Genomic DNA, 20,584 nt, shown 5'->3' with positions numbered 1-20,584 from the left:
AACATCGCAAAGGATTCCTGCTTAAAAAATGTCATCAATTTAGAGAGAAAGATCTGATGGAATTTGAATCCAGATAAAAACAAATGTTTTTCAATTTTTGTCTTTCAATTTCAAATTCTTTTGTTTAAATTTTCTTCCAGAAGCAACAAATTGGGAAAAATAATCTTCATAACAAAAAACTTTGACAAAGGTCTAATTACTCAAATATAATAAATGTTGGAGGGGATGTGGCAAAATTGGGACATTAATGCATTGCTCGTGGAGTTGTGAATTGATGCAACCATTCTAGATAGTATCATGTTAATGTGACTATGTGCTTTAGGCAGAGACTGCATTTTCATTATGAAGATAGTTTGAAGTAATTAGCAGATTTAACACTTTTGAGATGGGCTCCTTAGTAATTTTAATTTTTTTTTTCCTTTAAAGCTGGAAATAATGAGAGAGAAGGCCAAGAAGCTGTAAAACAAATAAAGGAAGAAACTCTGACTTCAAAAGGTATACATTAATAGAATAACTATTCTTTTTATTTTTTTTTATTTTTATTTTTTTAGTTGTTAAACATTATTTTATTTGGTCATTTTCATACATTATTCATTGGAAACAGAGATCATTTTCTTTTCCTCACCCTCTCCTCCCACCATCCCTCCCCTAGGCGACTCATGATTCTTCTGGGTATCACATGTGTCTTTGCTCCGAACCCATTTCCTTGTTGGTATTTGCATTAGGGTGTTCATTTAGAGTCTCTCCTCAATCATATCCCCTCAACCCCTGTAGTCAAACAGTTGCCTTTCATCTGTGTTTTTACTCCCACAGTTTGTCCTCTGCTTGAGGATTCCATCACCAATATATACCACAATTTGAAGGGCATCCCCTCATTTTCCAATTTTTGGCCACCACAAAGAGTGCAGCGATGAATATTCTTGTACAAGTCTTTTTCTTTATTATCTTTTTGGGGTACAAACCCAACAGTGATATGGCTGGATCAAAGGGCAGACAGTCTTTTATCGCACTTTGGGCATAGTTCCAAATTGCCCTCCAGAATGGTTGGATCAATTCACAACTCCACCAGCAATGCATTAATGTCCTTACTTTGCCACATCCCCTCCAACATTCATTACTTTCCTTTGCTATCATGCTAGCCAGTCTGCTTGGTGTGAGGTGGTACCTCAGAGTTGTTTTGATTTGCATCTCTCTGATTATAAGAGATTTAGAACACTTTCTCATGTGCCTATTAATAGTTTTGATTTCTTTAACTGAAAATTGCCTATTCATGTCCCTTGCCCATTTTTCAATTGGAGAATGGCCTGATTTTTTGTACAACTGGTTTAGCTCTTTATAGATTTGAGTAAATAGACCTTTTTCAGAGGTTTTTTTTACGAAGATTGTTTCCCAATTTGTTGCTTTCCTTCTAATTTTAGTTACATTGGTTTTGTTTGTACAAAACCTTTTTAATTTGATGTAGTCAAAATTATTTATTTTGCATTTTGTGACTCTTTTTAAGTCTAGCGTGGTTTAAAAAAGTTTCCCTTCCCAAAGATCTGACATGTATACTATTCTGTGTTCACCTGATTTACTTATAGTTTCCTTCTTTATATTCAAGTCATTCACCCATTCTGAATTTATCTTCGTGTAGGGTGTGAGGTATTGATCGAAACCTAATCTCTCCCACACTGTCTTCCAATTTTCCCAGCAGTTTTTATCAAATACTGGATTTTTGTCCCCAAAGCTGGGGTCTTTGTGTTTGTCATAGACTGTCTTGCTGAGGTCATTTACCCCAAGTCTATTCCACTGATCCTCCTTTCTGTCTCTTAGCCAGTACCAAATTATTTTGATGACCACTGCTTTGTAATATAGTTTGAGATCTGGGACTGCAAGGCCACCTTCCTTTATATTTTTTTTCATTATTTCCCTGAATATCCTTGATCATTTATTCTTCCAAATGAACTTTGTTATGGTTTTCTCTAATTCAGTAAAATAGTTTTTTTGGTAGTTCAATGGGTATGGTACTAAATAGATAGATAAGTTTGGGTAGGATGATCATTTTTATTATGTTAGGTCATCGCACCCATGAGTAATCAATGTTTTTCCAATTGTTTAGATCTAGTTTTAATTGTGTGTGTTTTATAGTTGTGTTCATATAGTTCCTGTGTTTGTCTCAGCAGATAGATTCCTAAGTATTTTATATTGTCTCTGGTGACTTTAAATGGGATTTCTCTTTCTAATTTTAGCTGCTGAACTGGGTTGGAGATATATAGAAGTGCTGATGACTTATGTGGGTTTATTTTGTATCCTGCAACTTTGCTAAGGTTGTTGATTGTTTCGACTAGCTTTTTGGTTGATTCTCTAGGATTCTTTAAGTAAATCATCATATCATCTGCTAAGAGTGAGTGCTTGGTCTCCTCATTGCCAATTTTAATACTTTCAATTTCTTTTTCTTCTGTAATTGCTCCTGCTAGTGTTTCTAGTACAATATTAAATAATAAAGGTGATAAAGGACATCCTTGTTTGACTCCTGATCTTATTGGGAAGGCTTCGAGTTTATCCCCATTGCAGATGATGTTTGCTGATGGTTTTAGGTATATACTGTTTATTATTTTTAGGAAAGGCCCTTCTATTCCTATACTTTCTAGTGTTTTCAGTAGGAATGGGTGTTGTATTTTGTCAAAGGCCTTTTCTGCATCTATTGAGATAATCATGTGATTTTTGTTGGTTTGCTTGTTTATATGGTCAATTATGCGGATGGTTTTCCTAATATTTAACCATCCTTGCATTCCTGGTATGAATCCTACCTGATCGTAGTGGATAACCCTTGTGATGACTTGCTGGAGTCTTTTTGCTAATATCCTATTTAAGAATTTTGCATCTATATTCATTAGGGAGATTGGCCTATAGTTTTCTTTCTCTGTTTTTAACCTGCCTGGCTTTGGGATCAGTACCATATTTGTGTCGTAAAAAGAATTTGGTAGAGCCCCTTCTTGGTTTATTCTATCAAATAGTTTGTATAGTATTGGGGTTAGCTGTTCTTTGAATGTTTGATAGAATTCATTTGTGAATCCATCTGGACCTGGGGATTTTTTCTTAGGGAGTTCTTTGATGGCTTGTTCAATTTCTTTTTCTGATATCAGGTTGTTTAGGTAATTTATTTCTTCTTCTTTTAGTCTAGGCAATTTATATTTTTGTAAGTATTCATCCATATCACTTAGATTGCCATATTTGTTGCCATATAATGGGGCAGAATAGTTTTTAATGATTGCCTTGATTTCCTCTTCATTAGAGATGAGGTCTCCCTTTTCATCTTGGATACTGTCAATTTGGTTTTTTTCTTTCCTTTTTTTAATTAGACTGACTAGTACTTTACTATTTTATTTGTTTTTTCAAAATTTCAGCTTCTAGTCTTATTTATTAAATCAATAGTTCTTTAACTTTCAATTTTATTAATTTCTCCTTTGATTTTTAGGATTTCTAATTTAGTATTCATCTGAGGATTTTTAATTTTCTCACTTTCTTGTTTTTATATTTGCATGCCCAATTCATTGACTTCTGCCCTTCTTAATTTGTTTATATATGAGCTCAGGGATATAAATTTCCCTGTGAGTACTGCTTTGGCTACATCCCATAAGTTTTGAAAGGATGTCTCACCATTGTCATTTTCTTCAGTGAAATTATTAAATGTTTCTACGATTTGTTCTTTAACTAGCTGGTTTTGGAGAATCATATTTTTAAATTTCCAATTAATTTTTGATTTATCTCTCCATGTACCCTTACTAATTATTATTTTCATTGCATTGTGGTCTGAGAAGGTTGTATTTATTATTTCTGCCCTTTTGCACTTGTTTTCAATTTTTTTTATGCCCTAATACATGTTCAATTTTTGTGAATGTACCATGTACTGCTGAAAAGGTGTATTCCTTTTTGTCCCTATTTATTTTTTTCCATATGTCTACTAACTCTAATTTTTCTAAGATTTCATTTGCTTCTCTCACCTCTTTCTTATTTCTTTTTTTGATTTGATTTATCTAGTTCGGATAGAGGAAGGTTGAGATCTCCCACTAGTATAGTTTTTCTATCTAATTCACCCTTGAGCTCCTCTAGTTTCTCCTTTCAAAATTTGGGTGCTCTGTCATTTGGTGCATACATATTGAGTACAGATATTTCCTCGTTGTCTACACTGCCTTTTATCAGGATGTAATTACCTTCCCTATCTTTTTAAACTAGATTTATTTTTATGTATTCTTTTAAAGAGCTTTGGGCACAGTTCCAAATTGCCTTCCGGAATGTTTAGATCAATTCACAACTCCACCAGTAGTGTATTAGTGTCACAATTTTGCCACATCCCCTCCAACATTTATTATTTTTCTTTATTGTCATAATGACCAATCTCTAACAATAATATTCTTAGAAAGATGCAATCATATTCTTGATAAGAATGTGGGGGGACAAAAAGGATGGAAAACTGATTTGGGGTGACCAAACGGGAGTAATCACATCACTCAAGAAGGAAAGGAAACTGTAATCTCAGAGATATTAAGATGGTATAGTGATGTATGTAGGTTACAGGATTGCATCTGCTGCTCCAGAAGGGACAAACCATTGCCCAAGAAAGCAGAATCCCATAGAGCCTCCTCCGATCCCCTGCAGGGATGGAATTGGTGGAGTTGTGAGCAATTCTAAAGGCATATGTTTAGCAGAGAACTAGGAACTGATAGGAAGTGATAGACAAAATGAGTGAATTGAAAAATCTCTCAGGAGTTGTCCGTCTTGGGTTTTGGTCTTCCATTGGGAAAACTCTGGGTTGCTTGTTGCAGAAAAACTTGTCAAATATTTATTTATATCTAATATATTTGTAGGGTTTTTTCCTGTTTGTATTTTTGTTGTTTATATTTGTACTTGTATATTTATATTTCAACATGTTCTGCATATGCTTTTCTAATAAAAAAAATGAAAGTGGGGAAAAAAAGAGAAGGGCCATCATTATTAATCTAACTTATCTCCATAGTGCATATCCCAGTGATTCCTGGGCAAGGTGGCATCAACCAGCTTTGAAATCTTCATTATAGATATGAAACTTAGCATTAGATCTTCATGGAATAGTTAGGGACTCCTAGGTTTGGGGAAAAATTAATGTACCAAGGAAAATTTATCATATGATCTTTTAATATTTTGTGTGTAGTAACTTGCTCATATTATTGTTTTTCATTCTATTCAAACAGAGTTCATTTAGATGAACATTCTTCTCCCTCATATCACCTGTGGAATCATAGAATTTCAGAAGTGAAAGGGATTCTGAGGACCCCTTTTTAATGTGCTAGAACTTTTTTAGCTATGTCTTTCTCTCTTCCGTCACCCCACCAAATCTCTAATACTAATGGAAGAATTATGCATTTAAACCTACTGCTTATGGGCCCTCACTGATATCTATTCTAAATCCAATGTCTTTAAATTTTAGGAAAGGCATTCAGTGAGATTAGTTAGCAATTAATATGGAGTTAAACAATGAATTTACCACTAATGTAGTGAAAGGGATTTAAAAAAAATTATTTAGTCAATTTAGAACATTATTCCTTAGTTACAAGACTCATATTCTTTCCCTCCCACCCCTAACCCCACTCTTTCCCATAGCCGATGAACAATTTCACTGGGTTTCACATGTGTCCTTGATGAGAACCTATTTCCATGTTCTTGATGTTTGCACTGGGATGTTCATTTAGAGGCTACATCCCCAATCATATCCCCCTTGACCCATGTAATCAAGCAGTTGTTTTTCTTATGTGATTCTGCTCCCACAGTTTTCCCTCTGGTTGTGGATAGTGTTCTTTTGCATAAATCGCTCTGAGTTGTTCAGGATCACTGCATTGCCACTAATAGAGAAGTCCATTATATTCGACTGTACCACAGTGTGTCAGTCTCTGTGTACAATGTTCTCCTGATTCTGTTCCTCTCACTCTGCATCAATTCCTGCAGGTCATTCCAGTTCCCATGGAATTCCTCCAGTTTATTATTCCTTTGAGCACAATAGTATTCCATCACCAACAGATACCACAATTTGTTCAGCCATTCCCCAATTGAAGGGCATCCCCTCATTTTCCAATTTTTTTGCCACCACAAAGAGCTCAGCTATGAATATTCTTGTACAGGTCTTTTTCCTCATTATCTCTTTGGAGTACAAATCCAGCAGGGCTATGGCTAGATCAAAGGGAAGATATTCTTTTAGTGCCCTTTGGTCATAGTTCCAAATTGCCTTTTAGAATGCTTAGATCAATTTACAACTCTACCAGCAGTGCATTAATGTCCCAACTTTGCCACATCCCTTCTAGCATTTATTATTTCCTTTGCTGTCATGTTAGCCAATCTTCTAGGAGTGAGGTGATACCTTAGAGTTGTTTTGATTTGCTTCTCTCTGATTTTAAGAGATTTAGAACACTTTTTCATGTGCTTATTAATAGTCTTGATTTCTTTAACTAAAAATTGCTTTCTATTTTTTAATTAGCATGCCCAGTTCATTGACCTCTGCCCTCCCTGATTTGTTAATATATGAACTGAAGGATATATATTTCCCCTTGAGTAGTACTTTGGCTGCATCCCATAGGTTTTGAAAGGATGTCTCACCATTGTCATTTTCTTCAATGAAATTATTAATTGTTTCTACAATTTGTTCTTTAATCGGTTTTGGAGAATTTTATTGTTTAATTTCCAATTAGTTTTTGATTTTCATCTCCATGTACTCTTAGTATTATTTTGATTTCATTGTGATCTGAGAAGGTTGAATTTATTATTTCTGCTCTTTTGCACTTGTTTGCACTGTTTTTATGTGCTAACACATGGTCAGTTTTTGTGAATGTACCATGTACTGTTGAAAAGAAGGTGTATTCCTTTTTGTCCCTATTTATTTTTCTCCATATATCTTACTAACTCTAATTCTTATAAGATTTCATTACTTCTCTTATCATTTTCTCATTTTTTTTTTGGTTTGATTTATCTAGTTTGGATAGAGGAAGGTTCAGGTCTCCCACTTGTATAGTTTTTCTATCTTTTTCATCCTTGAGCTCCACTAGTTTCTCCTTTAGAAATTTGGATGCTATGCCATTTGGTGCATACATTATCCCATAGATTTTGAAAGGATGTCTCATCATTGTCATTTTCTTCAATGAAATTTTTAATTGTTTCTATGATTTGTTTTTTGACTAACTGCTTTTGGAGAATCTTATTATTTATTTTCCAATTAATTTTTGATTTGCCTCTCCATATACCCTTATTAACTGTTATTTTCATTTCATTGTGATCTGAGAAGATTGCATTCATTATTTCTTCTTTTTTTCACTTGTTTTCAATGTTTTATGACCTAATATATGGCCAATCTTTGTGAATGTGCCATGTGCTGCTGAAAAGAATGTGTATTCCTTTTTGTCCTGTAACAGTAAAATTAGTTTCTCTACTAAAAGTATTATATTTTTAGGGGTTTATTAAAGATGATTAGAAATCAAGGATAAAGAAATACAAAATATGAAAGTATGTGCCTAGGGCACATAGTCCATTCACAGCCACTTACATCTTGTGAGACGAGTGTGCCTAGAAGTGGAAGAAGAGAGCCCAAGTAGGTGGTACAGTCAGTTTAAATACAGATTTTGTTCTCGCAGTCAGGTGAGGACTCAGGTGAGATTATAGGGCATTCTGGGAAGTGCCAAGGAATTCTGCAGATTGAAGTCTGGTGTTCAAATCTCCATTTTAATCCTGGCTCCCTCTATCACTGAGAATGAAGGTAAAATCAGGCCGGGGAATGACACTTCCCTCTCAAAATAAAAATATGGTCCTTTTTTCTCTCCTATAGTATGGCAACTTCCTGTATCCTTGGCTGCAAATGGGTAAGTGAAATATTACTGCATTCTGTCCTACAGACTTGTGGGATTAGAAATTATTTAACTGGACCCCAAAACATGATTTTATGAGAAATTTATTCTTGCTTTCTCAAAATTTTGTATATATAGATTTTTGATATTTTGATACTGATTTTGAATTCTTTAAAAAACATACATACCTATATAAATTAAAAGGGCTTAATTTTTCTTTCATTAATTTTTTTCTCTCTTTCTTTTGTTTTTGTTTTTGATTTTGTTTTCATTTTTGTTTTTGTTTTTTTGAATTGACTCACACACTCCCATAAATAAATCTTGCATCCTCAGCTGAATTGGGTATTTTTCAACACCTTCTCCAGGGGGTATTGTATTTTCATAAAATCCAGGATTTAAATTTTGTTTGAGAAAGGTCTTTAGAGAATAATTTTGCTAACTCCTGAATCCATAGAATAAACTGTTTGCAGAAAGATACCTAAACCCTTATACTACAGGAAGATCCAGAATGAACCTTGGGGTGTGGTTAATTGAACTGAAGGGTGATTGAACATTTATTTTGAATGTAAACTCTTATGCCAAAGGACACTGCCCCCTAATTGGTATTTGTCAACACACCTGGCAAAAACATTGGTTTTGCTGTTTCTCTCTCTCCTCTATTTCCCCCTTATCTATCACTATTGTAGTTTTCCTCTTAGAGGGTAAAATTTTGTATATACCTGCAGTTAGAAATTTTTGGGGTGCAGGATGCTTATGTTTAGTGATCAATTGGGGAGACTACTCCCCCAATCATCATTAGGGGTGATTGTGAATTTTAAATTTCCTCCATCTTGCTTGGTCTAGCACCCAGGAATGTTCACACCCACACTACATGGGCATGTGGTAGCTAATAACAAATCAGAAATAAGTAACTGCCCCCCTGGTCTGACCTAAGCCATGCTTGAGACACTGTTGGCACATGTGAGATGCAAGAAGTGAGGTAGAGAAAAGCCTTTGGAGTTCTCGCAATTTCCTGTGGAGAGGGTGAGACACCAGTTTTATCCTGGAGCTCGAGCTTGGAGGAGCCCCGCAGAAAGCTTCTCTTCAAATCGGTCACCTGAGTGATAAAGACTGACTCCCTTCTCTGCCTTGGCTCTCCAAGGCCTTAGACACCTGCCTTGGCTCAGCCTGAGCCACAGTGGTTTTTTAAATTAATTTCCTTTTCCTTCTCTCCCTCTTTGTCTCTCCCTCCAATAATTTCTTCCTCCTGTTGTAATTAAATCACCATAAAACTCCATTCTGACTTGAGTGTTTCATTTTAGGATTTTATAAATAAAATCTTTGGTGACCTAAAATTATTATACTCAGTGTTAAACCATAAATTTAACAATAACAGTCCCTATTTATTTTTCTCCACATATCTATTAAATGTAATTTTTCTAAGATTTCATTCACATCTTTTATCTCTTTCTCATTTATTCTTTGGTTTGATTTATCTAGTTCTGTTGGAGGAACGTTCCTGTCTCCCACTAGTATAGTTTTCCTGTCTATTTCATCCTTGAGCTCCACTAGTTTCTCCTTTAGAAATCTGGATGCTATGCCATGTGGTGCATATGTGTGGAGTACGGATATTTCCTCATTGTCTATACTGCCTTTTATCATGATGTAATTACCTTCCCTATCTATTTTGACTAGATCTAGTTTTACTTTGGCTTTGTCAGATATCATGATTGCCACTCCTGTCTGCTTTTTCTTAATTGATGCCCAACAGATTTGGCTCCATCCTCTTATGTTTACCCTATGTGTGTTTACCTTCCTTATATATGTTTCTTGTAGACAAAACATGGTAGGGTTTTCATTTCTAATCCACACTGCTATTTGCTTGCATTTAATGGGTGAGTTCATTCCATTCACATTCAGAGTTATGATTATCAGCTGTGCATTTCCTAGCATTTTTATTTCTACTCCTAGTCCTTCCCTTTCTTTCACTATTTTCTTCTACACCAGTAGAAACTTCTGTCTCTCCTCTGATGGTGGCTCTTGCTGGTGGAACAACTTTGTGTTTGCATTTCTGCCTTGGATTCCTCTGTGTGGCACTTCTTTTGCACTGGATCATTTCTCCATTGGTGTCTCTGTATTGGAGGGAATCCTGTATTGAAGGACTTCTGCTTTGGAGGCTGAGACTCTTTTGGGCCTCTGCCCAGAGACTGGAACTTGTCCAGGAGCCAGCTAGATTTCTTCAGAGCTGACTTGGAGTGGTAGGCTAGACAGTACATCCCAAATTTCATTTTGGCCCTTCTGATGCAGTGTATGGTTTCCAAAGGCTTCTTTATGGCACCTTCTTTAAGAGTTCACTTTCTTCATTTGGGGAGTTAGGGAGTTCTTTAACTGAAATTTCTCTCAGAAAAAAACATTTTTTAATCTTGGATTTTATAAAAATTATATACTGCTACACATTCTTATATGGTTTCTGTCCATTCTTCCACATGTATTTTTTTTAAAGGTATACTTAATTTTTGATCAAGGACACATGTAAAACCCAGTGAAATGTGTGTCAGCTATGGGAAGGGGTGAGGGGAGGGGAGGGAAAGACTATGATTCTTGTAACCAAGGAATAATGTTCTAAATAGACTATTTGAATAACATTTAAAAAAAAGTATACTAACTAGTTTCTAACACAACACAAATAATCCCTCATCCAGAAGACATAGTCAAGATGCTGGCATAGAGGCAGCGAAAGTTCAGACCACTGAAAACCCTTCCTTACCGATTTAGAGAAAGATCAGTCAGTCCTTTATCCACTCACTACAAGATTTGTCCAAGCAAGAATTCTAGTGTTCAGAGACACCAGGCCAGAGAAGCATTATTGACAGCCATGAGAGCTTGCTCTGATAGACCTGAAAAATGGTCAAAATTTGAAAGAACCCGACAGGATATTGATGAAACACCCTCCCAGTTTATGGGCAGACTTATTGACATAGGGAATACATATATGGACCTTGATTTATCCAGAGAAAGAGACATTAGGCAAATACATAGGCAATTCATTGAGAATTGTTGTTCAGTGGTAAAAGACTACTTTAAAACTAGCTGTCCTAATTGTGACTATAGAGATAGACTTAAAAAAACTAAAATGTATTACTAAGTGTGAGGACTAGACAATTACATATTAGAATCAGTGGAGAGACTGCAGTCCTGAAGCCAGGAAGACCTGTGTTCTAGTTCCACCTCTGATATAGACTTTGTGACCCTGTACAAGTTACTGAGCCTCTAAAATTGTAAATTGCAGAGAAGATGCTAGTTTACACTGATAGATGGAATTCTTTCAATCAACAAAATCTTTGTAACAACCTGTGAAGTCCCTATATGATGGGATTCATAATGTACTAGAAAAGGATGGAGGGTGCTGAAAATAAACTCCAAATCGAGTGGAAAGGGTCATTGTGTGATCCATTCCTTAGAAATTCTGGCAAACTTCAAGGAATGTTTGTGTGGTGTAATCATTGCATTCAGACATCTACCAGAGGAGAGTTTGAGATCATTTCTTTTATCCTGCAATATTAGTCTAATGTATTCCTTTTCAACATGTTGCATTTTTACGAGTCACCAGCCATGGATTAATTCAACACATACTTTTCCCTTATGACAGGTAGCCAGGAGAATGACCTTAAAGAACAGTTGTAATGGCATGTAGGATGGGATGGAAAAACAGATTAATAAACACAGTTGGGGTGCTGCTCAGAGGAGTCAGGGAGATGAAGACCCTGGACTACAGGGAGGGAAGGGTTTGTAGATGCCAAACTTGTCTATGGTAGGAGTTCTTTGTCTTCAAGGGAAAGGTAGATAACTATTGACTTCCAAACTGGAGGAAGAGAATAAAGCTAGAGGCACACTTCACCTTTGATAAATATCTGTACACTTGCAATTCAGTGAATTTTAATTTGTCTTTGTCTTTAGCCTCTTCTCCCAGCAACTCCTTCTACATGTTACTGTTAGATTAATCCCCATAAAGCACATTTAGCATTAACCCTCCTATCTTCCCCTTACCCCCTCTTTATTTTTGCCTTAGTCCCTTTATCTACCTGATATACTCCCTGATCCTTAAAGCTACATAATCTTTCTTCGGTGTACTTTTCTATTCCATGTTTTGGTAGTCTCCATTATGAACCCTATTTTCCATATAATGGACCATATAATGATTGAGCCATATAATGGGAAATTTGGGAAATTTGGGAGCTTGGTCTATGATAGAGCTGGAGCTGGAGTCAAGAATACCTGAGTTCATATCTAGTCTCACACTCTTACTAGCTGTGTAATACTTGGTATGTCACTTTGCCTCTGTCTACCTCATTTTTCTCAGCTGTCAAATGGGGATAATAACAACATTAACCTCCCAGAATAATTGTGAGGATCAAATGAAATAAAGGGCTTTACAAATGTTTAACTGCTGCATTTGTACCTTTGTTCATTGTGTTCCCTCTGCACGGAATTGCCACTCCCAGCTCCTCCTTTTTCCCTCATTTTTTTAAAACCGTTACTTTCCACCTTAGAACCAATACTGTGTATAAGAGTGGTAAGGGCTAGGCAGTGGGGATTAAGTGACTTGCCCAGAGTCACACAGCTAGGAAGTGTCTCAGGCCAGATTTGAACCTACGACCTCCCATCTCTAGGCCTGGTTCTCAATCCACTGAGCTACCCAGTTGTCCCCCATCATTTTTAACTAATGTAGCACATGCTATCTCTCCTATTGTATTTTTACAGTATGTTTGTAGTTTATTTATTTCTATACATGTATAATTTCTCTTACTGAAACTTGAAAGCTGGGACTACATTTTATTTTTCTTGATAGCCCCTAAAATATCAGACTACTGATTTGCACAGTTCAGGATCTCAGTGAATATTGGAAATAAAGACAGTAGGCAGTAAATTGTATTCAGTATATGACTGTATTCATTGTTTTTGCTCATCTTTTAGAATGCCCATAAAGCATCATGCTCTTTATGGGATTTAAAGGTCTTTTACGTTAGCCAAAAAAAACTACCCCGCAAAGAACAATAACCTCAGTAATGCATTCATTAAATATGAATGAACTGAATCATCAGCTCTGAAAGCTATTGGACACCATTAGTTGAGGTCCAAGGTTACCCAGATCCACTTTTTATCCTTTTAAGAGAACTAGGAGAAGTAAATAATGATAGTGCCTGATACTCTTGGAAATTCTGATTATTTATTTAGAATCATAACAGTTTGCTTAGCATGATTTGGGTAGTATTTCATCCTTGGATGGTTCTGGATTGAATATGGAAATTAATCCTCCTCAGGGCAAAAAGAGGAAGGAACTTTCTTTTTCAAGAAGAGAACCAAGTAAGTCAGAAAAGGAATCTTGCTATCCCCAGTTTAAAGCAGATTTGTGTTTAGTTTTCTTAGTGGCAAGAATGGCCATATCCTTGAAGTTATTGAGCCCCTACCCTTCTTATTATATTATAGATCAGTGGTTAGCTGGAGCTACCAGACATTGGTCACCTGGAGCTACTAGGTAGATGTCACTGTCATACCCACCTCCCTAATAATTGCTGTTCTTATTGTTCAGGCGTGTCTGACTCTGCATCATCCCATTTAGTTTTCTTGGCAAAGATACTGGATTGGTTTACCACTTCACTAGCTTATTTTACAGATGAGGAAACTGAGGCAAACAGGGTTAAGTGATTTACCTAGGGTCACACAACTAGTAAGTGTATGAGGCCAAATTTTTAACTTGGGAAGATGAGTCTTCCTGATTCCAAGCCCAGTGTTCTATCTACTGTGTAACTTAGCTGCCCAATAATAATACTAGCATTTACTTAGCGTTTTAAAATTTGCAAAGCTCTTCACATATATTATTTCAATTGATCCTCACAGAAGCCCTGTAAAGTAGGTACTATTATTTATCTCCATTTTACCAAGAGACCTAGAAGTTATCTAGTCTAGTCTTATCATTTGACAGATGAGAAAAATGAATCTTAGAGAGCATAGGAAAATTGTCTGAGGTCACACAGTATGTCATTGCCAGATTCCAAGTCTCTTAACTCTGAGAGATGAAAGTTGACATACAACTGGAGAACACTGTTTGGGAGGTATGTGGCCTTCGGCAGCCAGTATACTCAGCCCCCACAACCCCTCTTTTGGGCACACCAATTCCTAGACATTTCTGGTTCATGCTGTAGCCTGTAGCCCAAACAGCTTAGTTGTTTGGAGTGGTGTTCTCACAGGTAGGCATGGATACAACTGCATGATTGAGGAATGAAGAGGATATTATCTCTCTATTATGATAATACATACTTGGTTGTCTTATATGAGTTTCCTTACTAAGAATTTGATGGCAAACAAGGGAGTTGTACCAGAGACTGCTCTGTACTTGACTAGTCATCTGACCTTGGATAACGCCCTTGATTCCTTGAAAAATGAGGTCATTGGGCTACTAAAAGATTCCTAAAGTCCCTTCAAATGTTATAATTCTAGGATTTATTTTTAAACCAGGTACATCTTTACATTTTATTTCTATTCCATCGTCCCTAAATTGGCTAGTGGTAATTGTGCTTGTATATTTATTTTTAATGCAAGTACATAAAACATTATTAAAGCTTCAAAATTATTTCTATGTTTTAAAGAACAAATGCATTCATTTTTCTATCTACATCAATCCATTTTCTTTGTTCTTGATTTCATAATTTATCTTTTTTTAGAGTTTAGTAATTTGGACTTTGTGAAATCATAGTCAATTAAAATTGGTCTATAACAAATATAAGAAATCAAGTTTTCTTCATAATAGATGTATAATTGTTGTCAGGAACAGAGTAGCCTAATCCATTTCCCTTTCTTAGATATTTTAACATAGAAGATTTAGAAGCTTCTATCATTACTTACCCATATAGCCAAAACTTTTACTGCTTTTGTGGAATTATCTTTTGTTAAAAGGTCCCTTATTTTGGAATTAGATCTTATTCAGAAGAGAAAACAATAATCAATTAATCCAAGTGAGAATTGCCAAATTCCATGTACATTCCAAGAGAAAAAAAAACATTTTTTTAAAAAATCAAGGAAACTTTATTCTGAATATTTCTAGAATAATCATCACAGAGTCATTAGACATAAGAGGATGTTATGAGATTATTTGATCCATCTCCATGATTCTGCTATGTAGGACCAACCTAAAAATATTTCAATCAGTCATATTCTTTAAAATATTCAGAGAAAGAAATCTTCTAACTTCCTCTGCTAACCTGTTTCATTGTCTCAGTGTCTTTAAAATCAGGGAGGTCTTCTTTATGCCTGATTGCTATCCTTCCCTTTGCAATTTTAGGCCCTTATACCTCATTGTATTGTTGGTAAAATGAAGCAGAGCTGCTCATTGCCACTCCTTCATACACTGGACAACAAATATAAGTCTTGTTGTCCAAGGATTAGCTTTGAGAGGCTCTTAGAGGCCAACCATTACATGAACAACTGCATCAGTAATGTATGACAGTCACAGTAACTCATGAAGACTGTTGATTAATGCCAATTCCACTTAGATCACAGATCATTGAGTAATGCATTTAATAAACCTTAAAGTGGAATACAAGTATAAAATATGATTATTATTCAAATTCTGATGTATAGGTTTTAACTTCTTAAGGGAATACAATCTTGACTATGGAACAATTATTGGAAGAAGGAATTTGTATATATTTGTTTGCTGTACTATTGCATAAGTAGAAAAGGTTAAGGGCTGGTCTTTGGCAGATTGAGTAGGGGGAGGCAGGATGAACTGAAATGGACAGCTCATATCTCTAAAGTCTCTAAAGTTTGCAACACAGTTTCAAACATACTGTGTAGGTAATTCTCATATTATCATCCTAGTTTTATAGATGAATAAACTGTGGTCCTGAGGGTTAAATGACTTATTCAAATGTGGGGTGTAGGACTGGAGCTGCTGACTTCAAGTATCTCCTCCTAGAGCTATATAAGAAAGGTCACAAAGTTTCCAAATCAAAGCTACAATGGGTCATGCCTAAAGTGGAATACCTAGGATTTATCTTGGAAAAGGGGACGAGAAAGATTTCCAAGAAAAGAGTAGAGGACATACTGAAGCTCAGTGTGCCAAAGACTAAGAAACAACTGAGAGCCTTTTTAGGAGTGACAGGTTTCTGTAGACAATGGATCCCAGGCTATAGCCAAATAACAAAATGCCTTATGGACTTAACCAAAAACACAGTCACAGAACCTTTGAAACTAATGAAAGAGTACCTCCAAGCCTTGGCACAGCTCAAAGAAGCAATTATAACAGCTCCAGCCTTAGGTATTCCAGACTACAACAAAGAATTCCATCTCTTTGTACATGAAGCAAGAGGCATAGCTTCTGGAGTGTTAATCCAAATGTTAGGACCCAATTTTAGGCCAGTGGCATATTATAGTACACAGTTAGATATAATTGAGAAAGGAATGATTCTCTGTTTGAGAGCAATCACAGCCACAACAATCATGATCCAAAAGTCATCTGATTTGGTATTAGGATAAAAACTTAATGTCTACTCTGCACACCAACTAGAATCCATATTGAAGAAATGTCATTTACAAGCTTTCACACAGCAAAGACTTTCTCAATATGAAATTGTGTTACTAATCAACGAAAACATCACTTTAAAACATTGCCAACCATTGAATCCGGCATCCTTGATTCCAGATCTGCCATTGGAAGGGGAACCCATACATAATTGCCACAAAACAATATCAGTAGTAGAAAAGCCAAGAAATGATTTAAAAAACACTCCCCTGGAACAACCCGACATTGAAATGTATACTGATGGTTCGAGCATGATAGTTAATGGAGAAAGTTATACTGGAGTGGCAGTAGTAACACAGAGACATTATGGTATGCGTCCTTACCAAAGCATGTGAGCTCTCAAGGGGCAGAGCTAGTTGCTTTATTAAATGCTTTGCAAATCGGTAAAGATAAATGGGTCAATATTTACACAAATTCCCAGTACGCATTTTCAGTAATTCATGCCACTGCAGAAATTTGGAAACATAGAGGATTTTTGACAAGTGTAGGCAAAGAGATTGCATATGCCAAAGTAATAATGCAACTTCTTGAGGCTATACAATTTCCCAAGGAAGTGGCAATAATCCACTGTAGATCACACACAGGGGCTAAGGATCATGTGTCCTTAGGAAACCATAGAACTGACATTACAGCAAAATTTGGAGCTAGAGAAGGACCTTTTCATGTATTGAATTTCTCAATAGTTGAACAGGACAATCTAACTAATGCCTATAATGAGCAGGAAATTCAATCATGGATAAAGAACTTAGAAGCAAAACAAATAAGAGGAATATGGTTTTTGTAACTAGGCGAGCCCATCCTGTCTAAAAATTTATTTTATCACATGTGCAATGCAATACATGCACAAGGACACCGTGGAACCCAAGCTGTGATTGATTCAGTGAGACGATTTTGGACTGCACCAGGAATATCCTCATATACCATAAGAGTTTCTCAAAAATGTAAAATTTGTATGCAGTTCAATCAGGGAGTTTATAAGACCAAAGGGTTAGGAGGTCGTTCCTTAGCATATACTCCATTTGAATGCATACAGATAGATTTTATCAATATGCCAAAAGACAAAGGGTTTAAGTATTGCTTTGTCATCATAGACAGACTGACTAGATGGCCAGAAGTTTTTCCTTCCAAAAAGAACAACGCAGCATTTGTGGTGAAAATTCTATTAAAAGAAATCATACCTAGATTTGGGATTCTCTCAAAATTGGACTCAGACTGTGGAAGTCACTTTACTCAGTCAATATTAAATGAAATTTATAAAAATCTAGGAATACAAGCTACATACCACATACCATAGCACCCCCAAAGTTCAGGGCAAGTGGAGAGATTAAATAAATACATTAAAACATTGATAGGAAAATTTTGTGCAGAAACACACCAAAAATGGACAATCATACTGCCATTAGTTCTGATCCATCTTAGAACACGACCCAATGGAGATTTGCACATCTCTCCATTTGAGATGCTATATGGACATGCAATTTGGCAAGGGAGGACATGTAAACCAGCTTACATTGCAATGATAGGTGGAGACTGTCAATTAACAAAATATATACAAGCTTTACAGACAAGAATAGCAGAGTTGCATGAAATGGGCTTGATACAACAAACAGTACCCCTGGATTACAATTTGCACAACATCAAACCAAGAGATATAGTATACTTAAAAAATTTCAATAGAAAATTGGCTACCAGACATAAAATGGACTGGACCACATGAAGTATTGCTTACTACCCCAACAGCTATAAAAGTTGCAGGGAAAGACTCATGGTTTCATTGTTTCCACGTGAAACCAGAAAAAGTTCAACATCACTGTAACAGACATAGAAGATAATTAGACAGCAGATCGTGCTGAGAAATGAAAACAAAAACTGATTAACATAAAAAAATACAACACAAAAAATCATAGTGACACATAATGTTCGAGACAACTTTCCAGCCCAGAGCTAAAAGGAACCCAGAGGAAAAGCAATCCAGAGGAAAAGCATCCCAGAGGAAAAGATTTTAAACCAGCCCAGAGGAAAAGCATCAAGAAAAGCTGTTAGAGACAAGAAACAAAGAGGAAAAGCTGAAATGGACAGCTAAGACTTTGAACTTTGTAAATTTGTTTATATAAGAAGAGGACAGATTGAAAATGAGAGTTATATGTAAGACTGAGTATGTTGAAATAATAAAACAAAATTAATTTCACATATTAGGAAAATAGCATGCATCACTACATAACATGGAAGAAAGAAGAGATCCATCAGTCAACATGAGAAGTGGAAATCTGAAGAAACTTGATAAGTATAAAATAAATACAACCCTCTTAGACACAAAACACAAAATCACTAACTCACATATTAAGAGACCTTGTTTATATAATCACAAGTATTTGAAATTGTATTTATGCCAAATGTAAATATGTATATATAGTTAGTTCCATCAGGTCTTAAGCAAATAGAAAGATCAATATATATTTCTATTTGACTGACATCATGATGTGGAACAATGTATATTGTTGTATTATATGTAAATAATTTCTGTAAATAATCTATTAGTTTTATTTAACTTAGAGTAAATAGTATTTGCACTAAGATTCAAATTTCTTGTAAAAGTCTTATTTAACATTTATTGTAAAACCCAAAACTACCCTTACCCAAATTTTCCTGAAAAAAATTCCTTAGAGTAGATTTCTTAAATCTGTAACTATAATATAAATAAGTGACCTTGGGAAGGTCACAACAAAAAAAGGGGTCGATTGTGGAAAGGAAATAAGACTGACAGCTTGTTGTGACTAGCACTTCCTTCCTGCCGGGTTGGACTTGCTTCCTGGTGTTGGAGGAGAGAGGAGCTTGGTCAGCCCAATCTGGTGTGGTGTGCCTCTTCTCAAGATTTTGGCCCAATCACTTCTGAAGGTCAGATATGTTCTTTTTTGCTTTCTGTCTACTGCTAAGATTCTGAATTAGACTAAGCAGGACTGATATAGAGTAGATGGGAGTGGGAGAACCCTCCGCCAGCCTTGGGGCCTGGCCTCAACTCTTAAGCTGAAGAAAAAACTCCAATCCCAACTGGTTATTAAACTTTATAGTATTTGAGTTCGCAGTCAGATAAGTGGACTATCTTTCCTGGTCACAGAGGGAGCTGAACTTCAGCTCAGTCATTCCAGGACAAACAGTCCTTACAGTCCTTATCAGATCCCTGCTGCTTCCTCTCAGCAGGGGGCATCTCTCCTTTGCTTCACCGAGCAATATTCCCTCTCTCCCCTCAACTCCTACTTACCCCCATACAAACCTCCCATTATCCCTGTTTTCCAATTCCCCATTTCCTTTCCCAATAAATATTACAGGGTTAAATGACTTATTCAGATGTGGGGTTTAGGACTGGAGCTGCTGACTTCAAGTATCTCTTCTTCATACCACAGCGTATATTGTATGTTAACCTTAATATCAATGTGTCCTTGATCAAGTCCCTTAACATTTCTGGGCCTCGGTTTCCTTATCTATAAAATGAGGTGGCTGGACTAATTAAGTTTTCTCCTAGATCTAAATGTGTATGTTTATGACAGCACAATTTCAAAGGAAAACATTTAGAATCCAATGAAATCCTGTATTTTTTACCTTGGGGCCTGGAATTAGGAAGACCTGACCTGGGACAAACCACTTAAGAATCCCTGCCTCATTTTCCTCAGCTTTAAAATAGGAATTACAATAGCACTTACCTTGCAGGGTCTTTGTGAGATAATATTTATGAATTGTTTAGTATAGTGCCTAGAATACAGTAAGTGCTTACTAAGTCCTTTCTTTTTTCCCTTCTTCCCTTCCTTCCTCTATACAGAGATATGGTGGAGGGAGGTGAGAGACAATCAAATTGTTTGGATTAATGATCTCTACATTTATTTTACTAATTAAAGAAAGCTTTGGGGAGAAACCAACTATATATCCAATGTTGCCTTATTGACTCAGGTTAATTAAGGCTATTAACTTCATTGTGCTGATGGAAACTATATTATAAAGAAGGGGAAATGTACTGGATAAATTAGATTAAATGAAGAAAATGTTGTTCCTCCCACTTGGAATTTACCTAAGTGTCCTTTAGTAAGTGGAACCCTTCCTCAATATTATTTTAACCTAATTCTTTCTTTTGTCCTAACTTTTCCAGAGTACCACATGGTACTAATAAGGCAAACATGTCTGAGTGTGT

The 20,584-nt window shown here is 35.9% G+C and overlaps 1 protein-coding gene across 4 annotated transcripts in view; it reads left to right on the top strand.

Annotated features, from left to right (window-relative positions):
* DHRSX (dehydrogenase/reductase X-linked) overlaps positions 1-20,584 on the top strand; it is a 541,162-nt gene that overhangs the window by 144,234 nt on the left and 376,344 nt on the right. For 3 of the 4 annotated variants that reach the window (XM_056807700.1, XM_007501007.2, XM_056807701.1), the window contains one exon: positions 427-495. The exons of the other annotated variant lie outside the window; for it this stretch is intronic. In XM_056807700.1, coding sequence (XP_056663678.1) covers positions 427-495 — 69 coding nt within the window. The remainder of the gene's footprint in view (positions 1-426; positions 496-20,584) is intronic. 4 annotated transcript variants of the gene reach the window in all.

Source organism: Monodelphis domestica, chromosome 8, assembly GCF_027887165.1.
Source record: "Monodelphis domestica isolate mMonDom1 chromosome 8, mMonDom1.pri, whole genome shotgun sequence".
Classification (NCBI taxonomy): domain Eukaryota; kingdom Metazoa; phylum Chordata; class Mammalia; order Didelphimorphia; family Didelphidae; genus Monodelphis; species Monodelphis domestica.
Note: the sequence above shows the minus strand (reverse complement) of the source record. Positions and strands in the feature narration are given on the sequence as shown.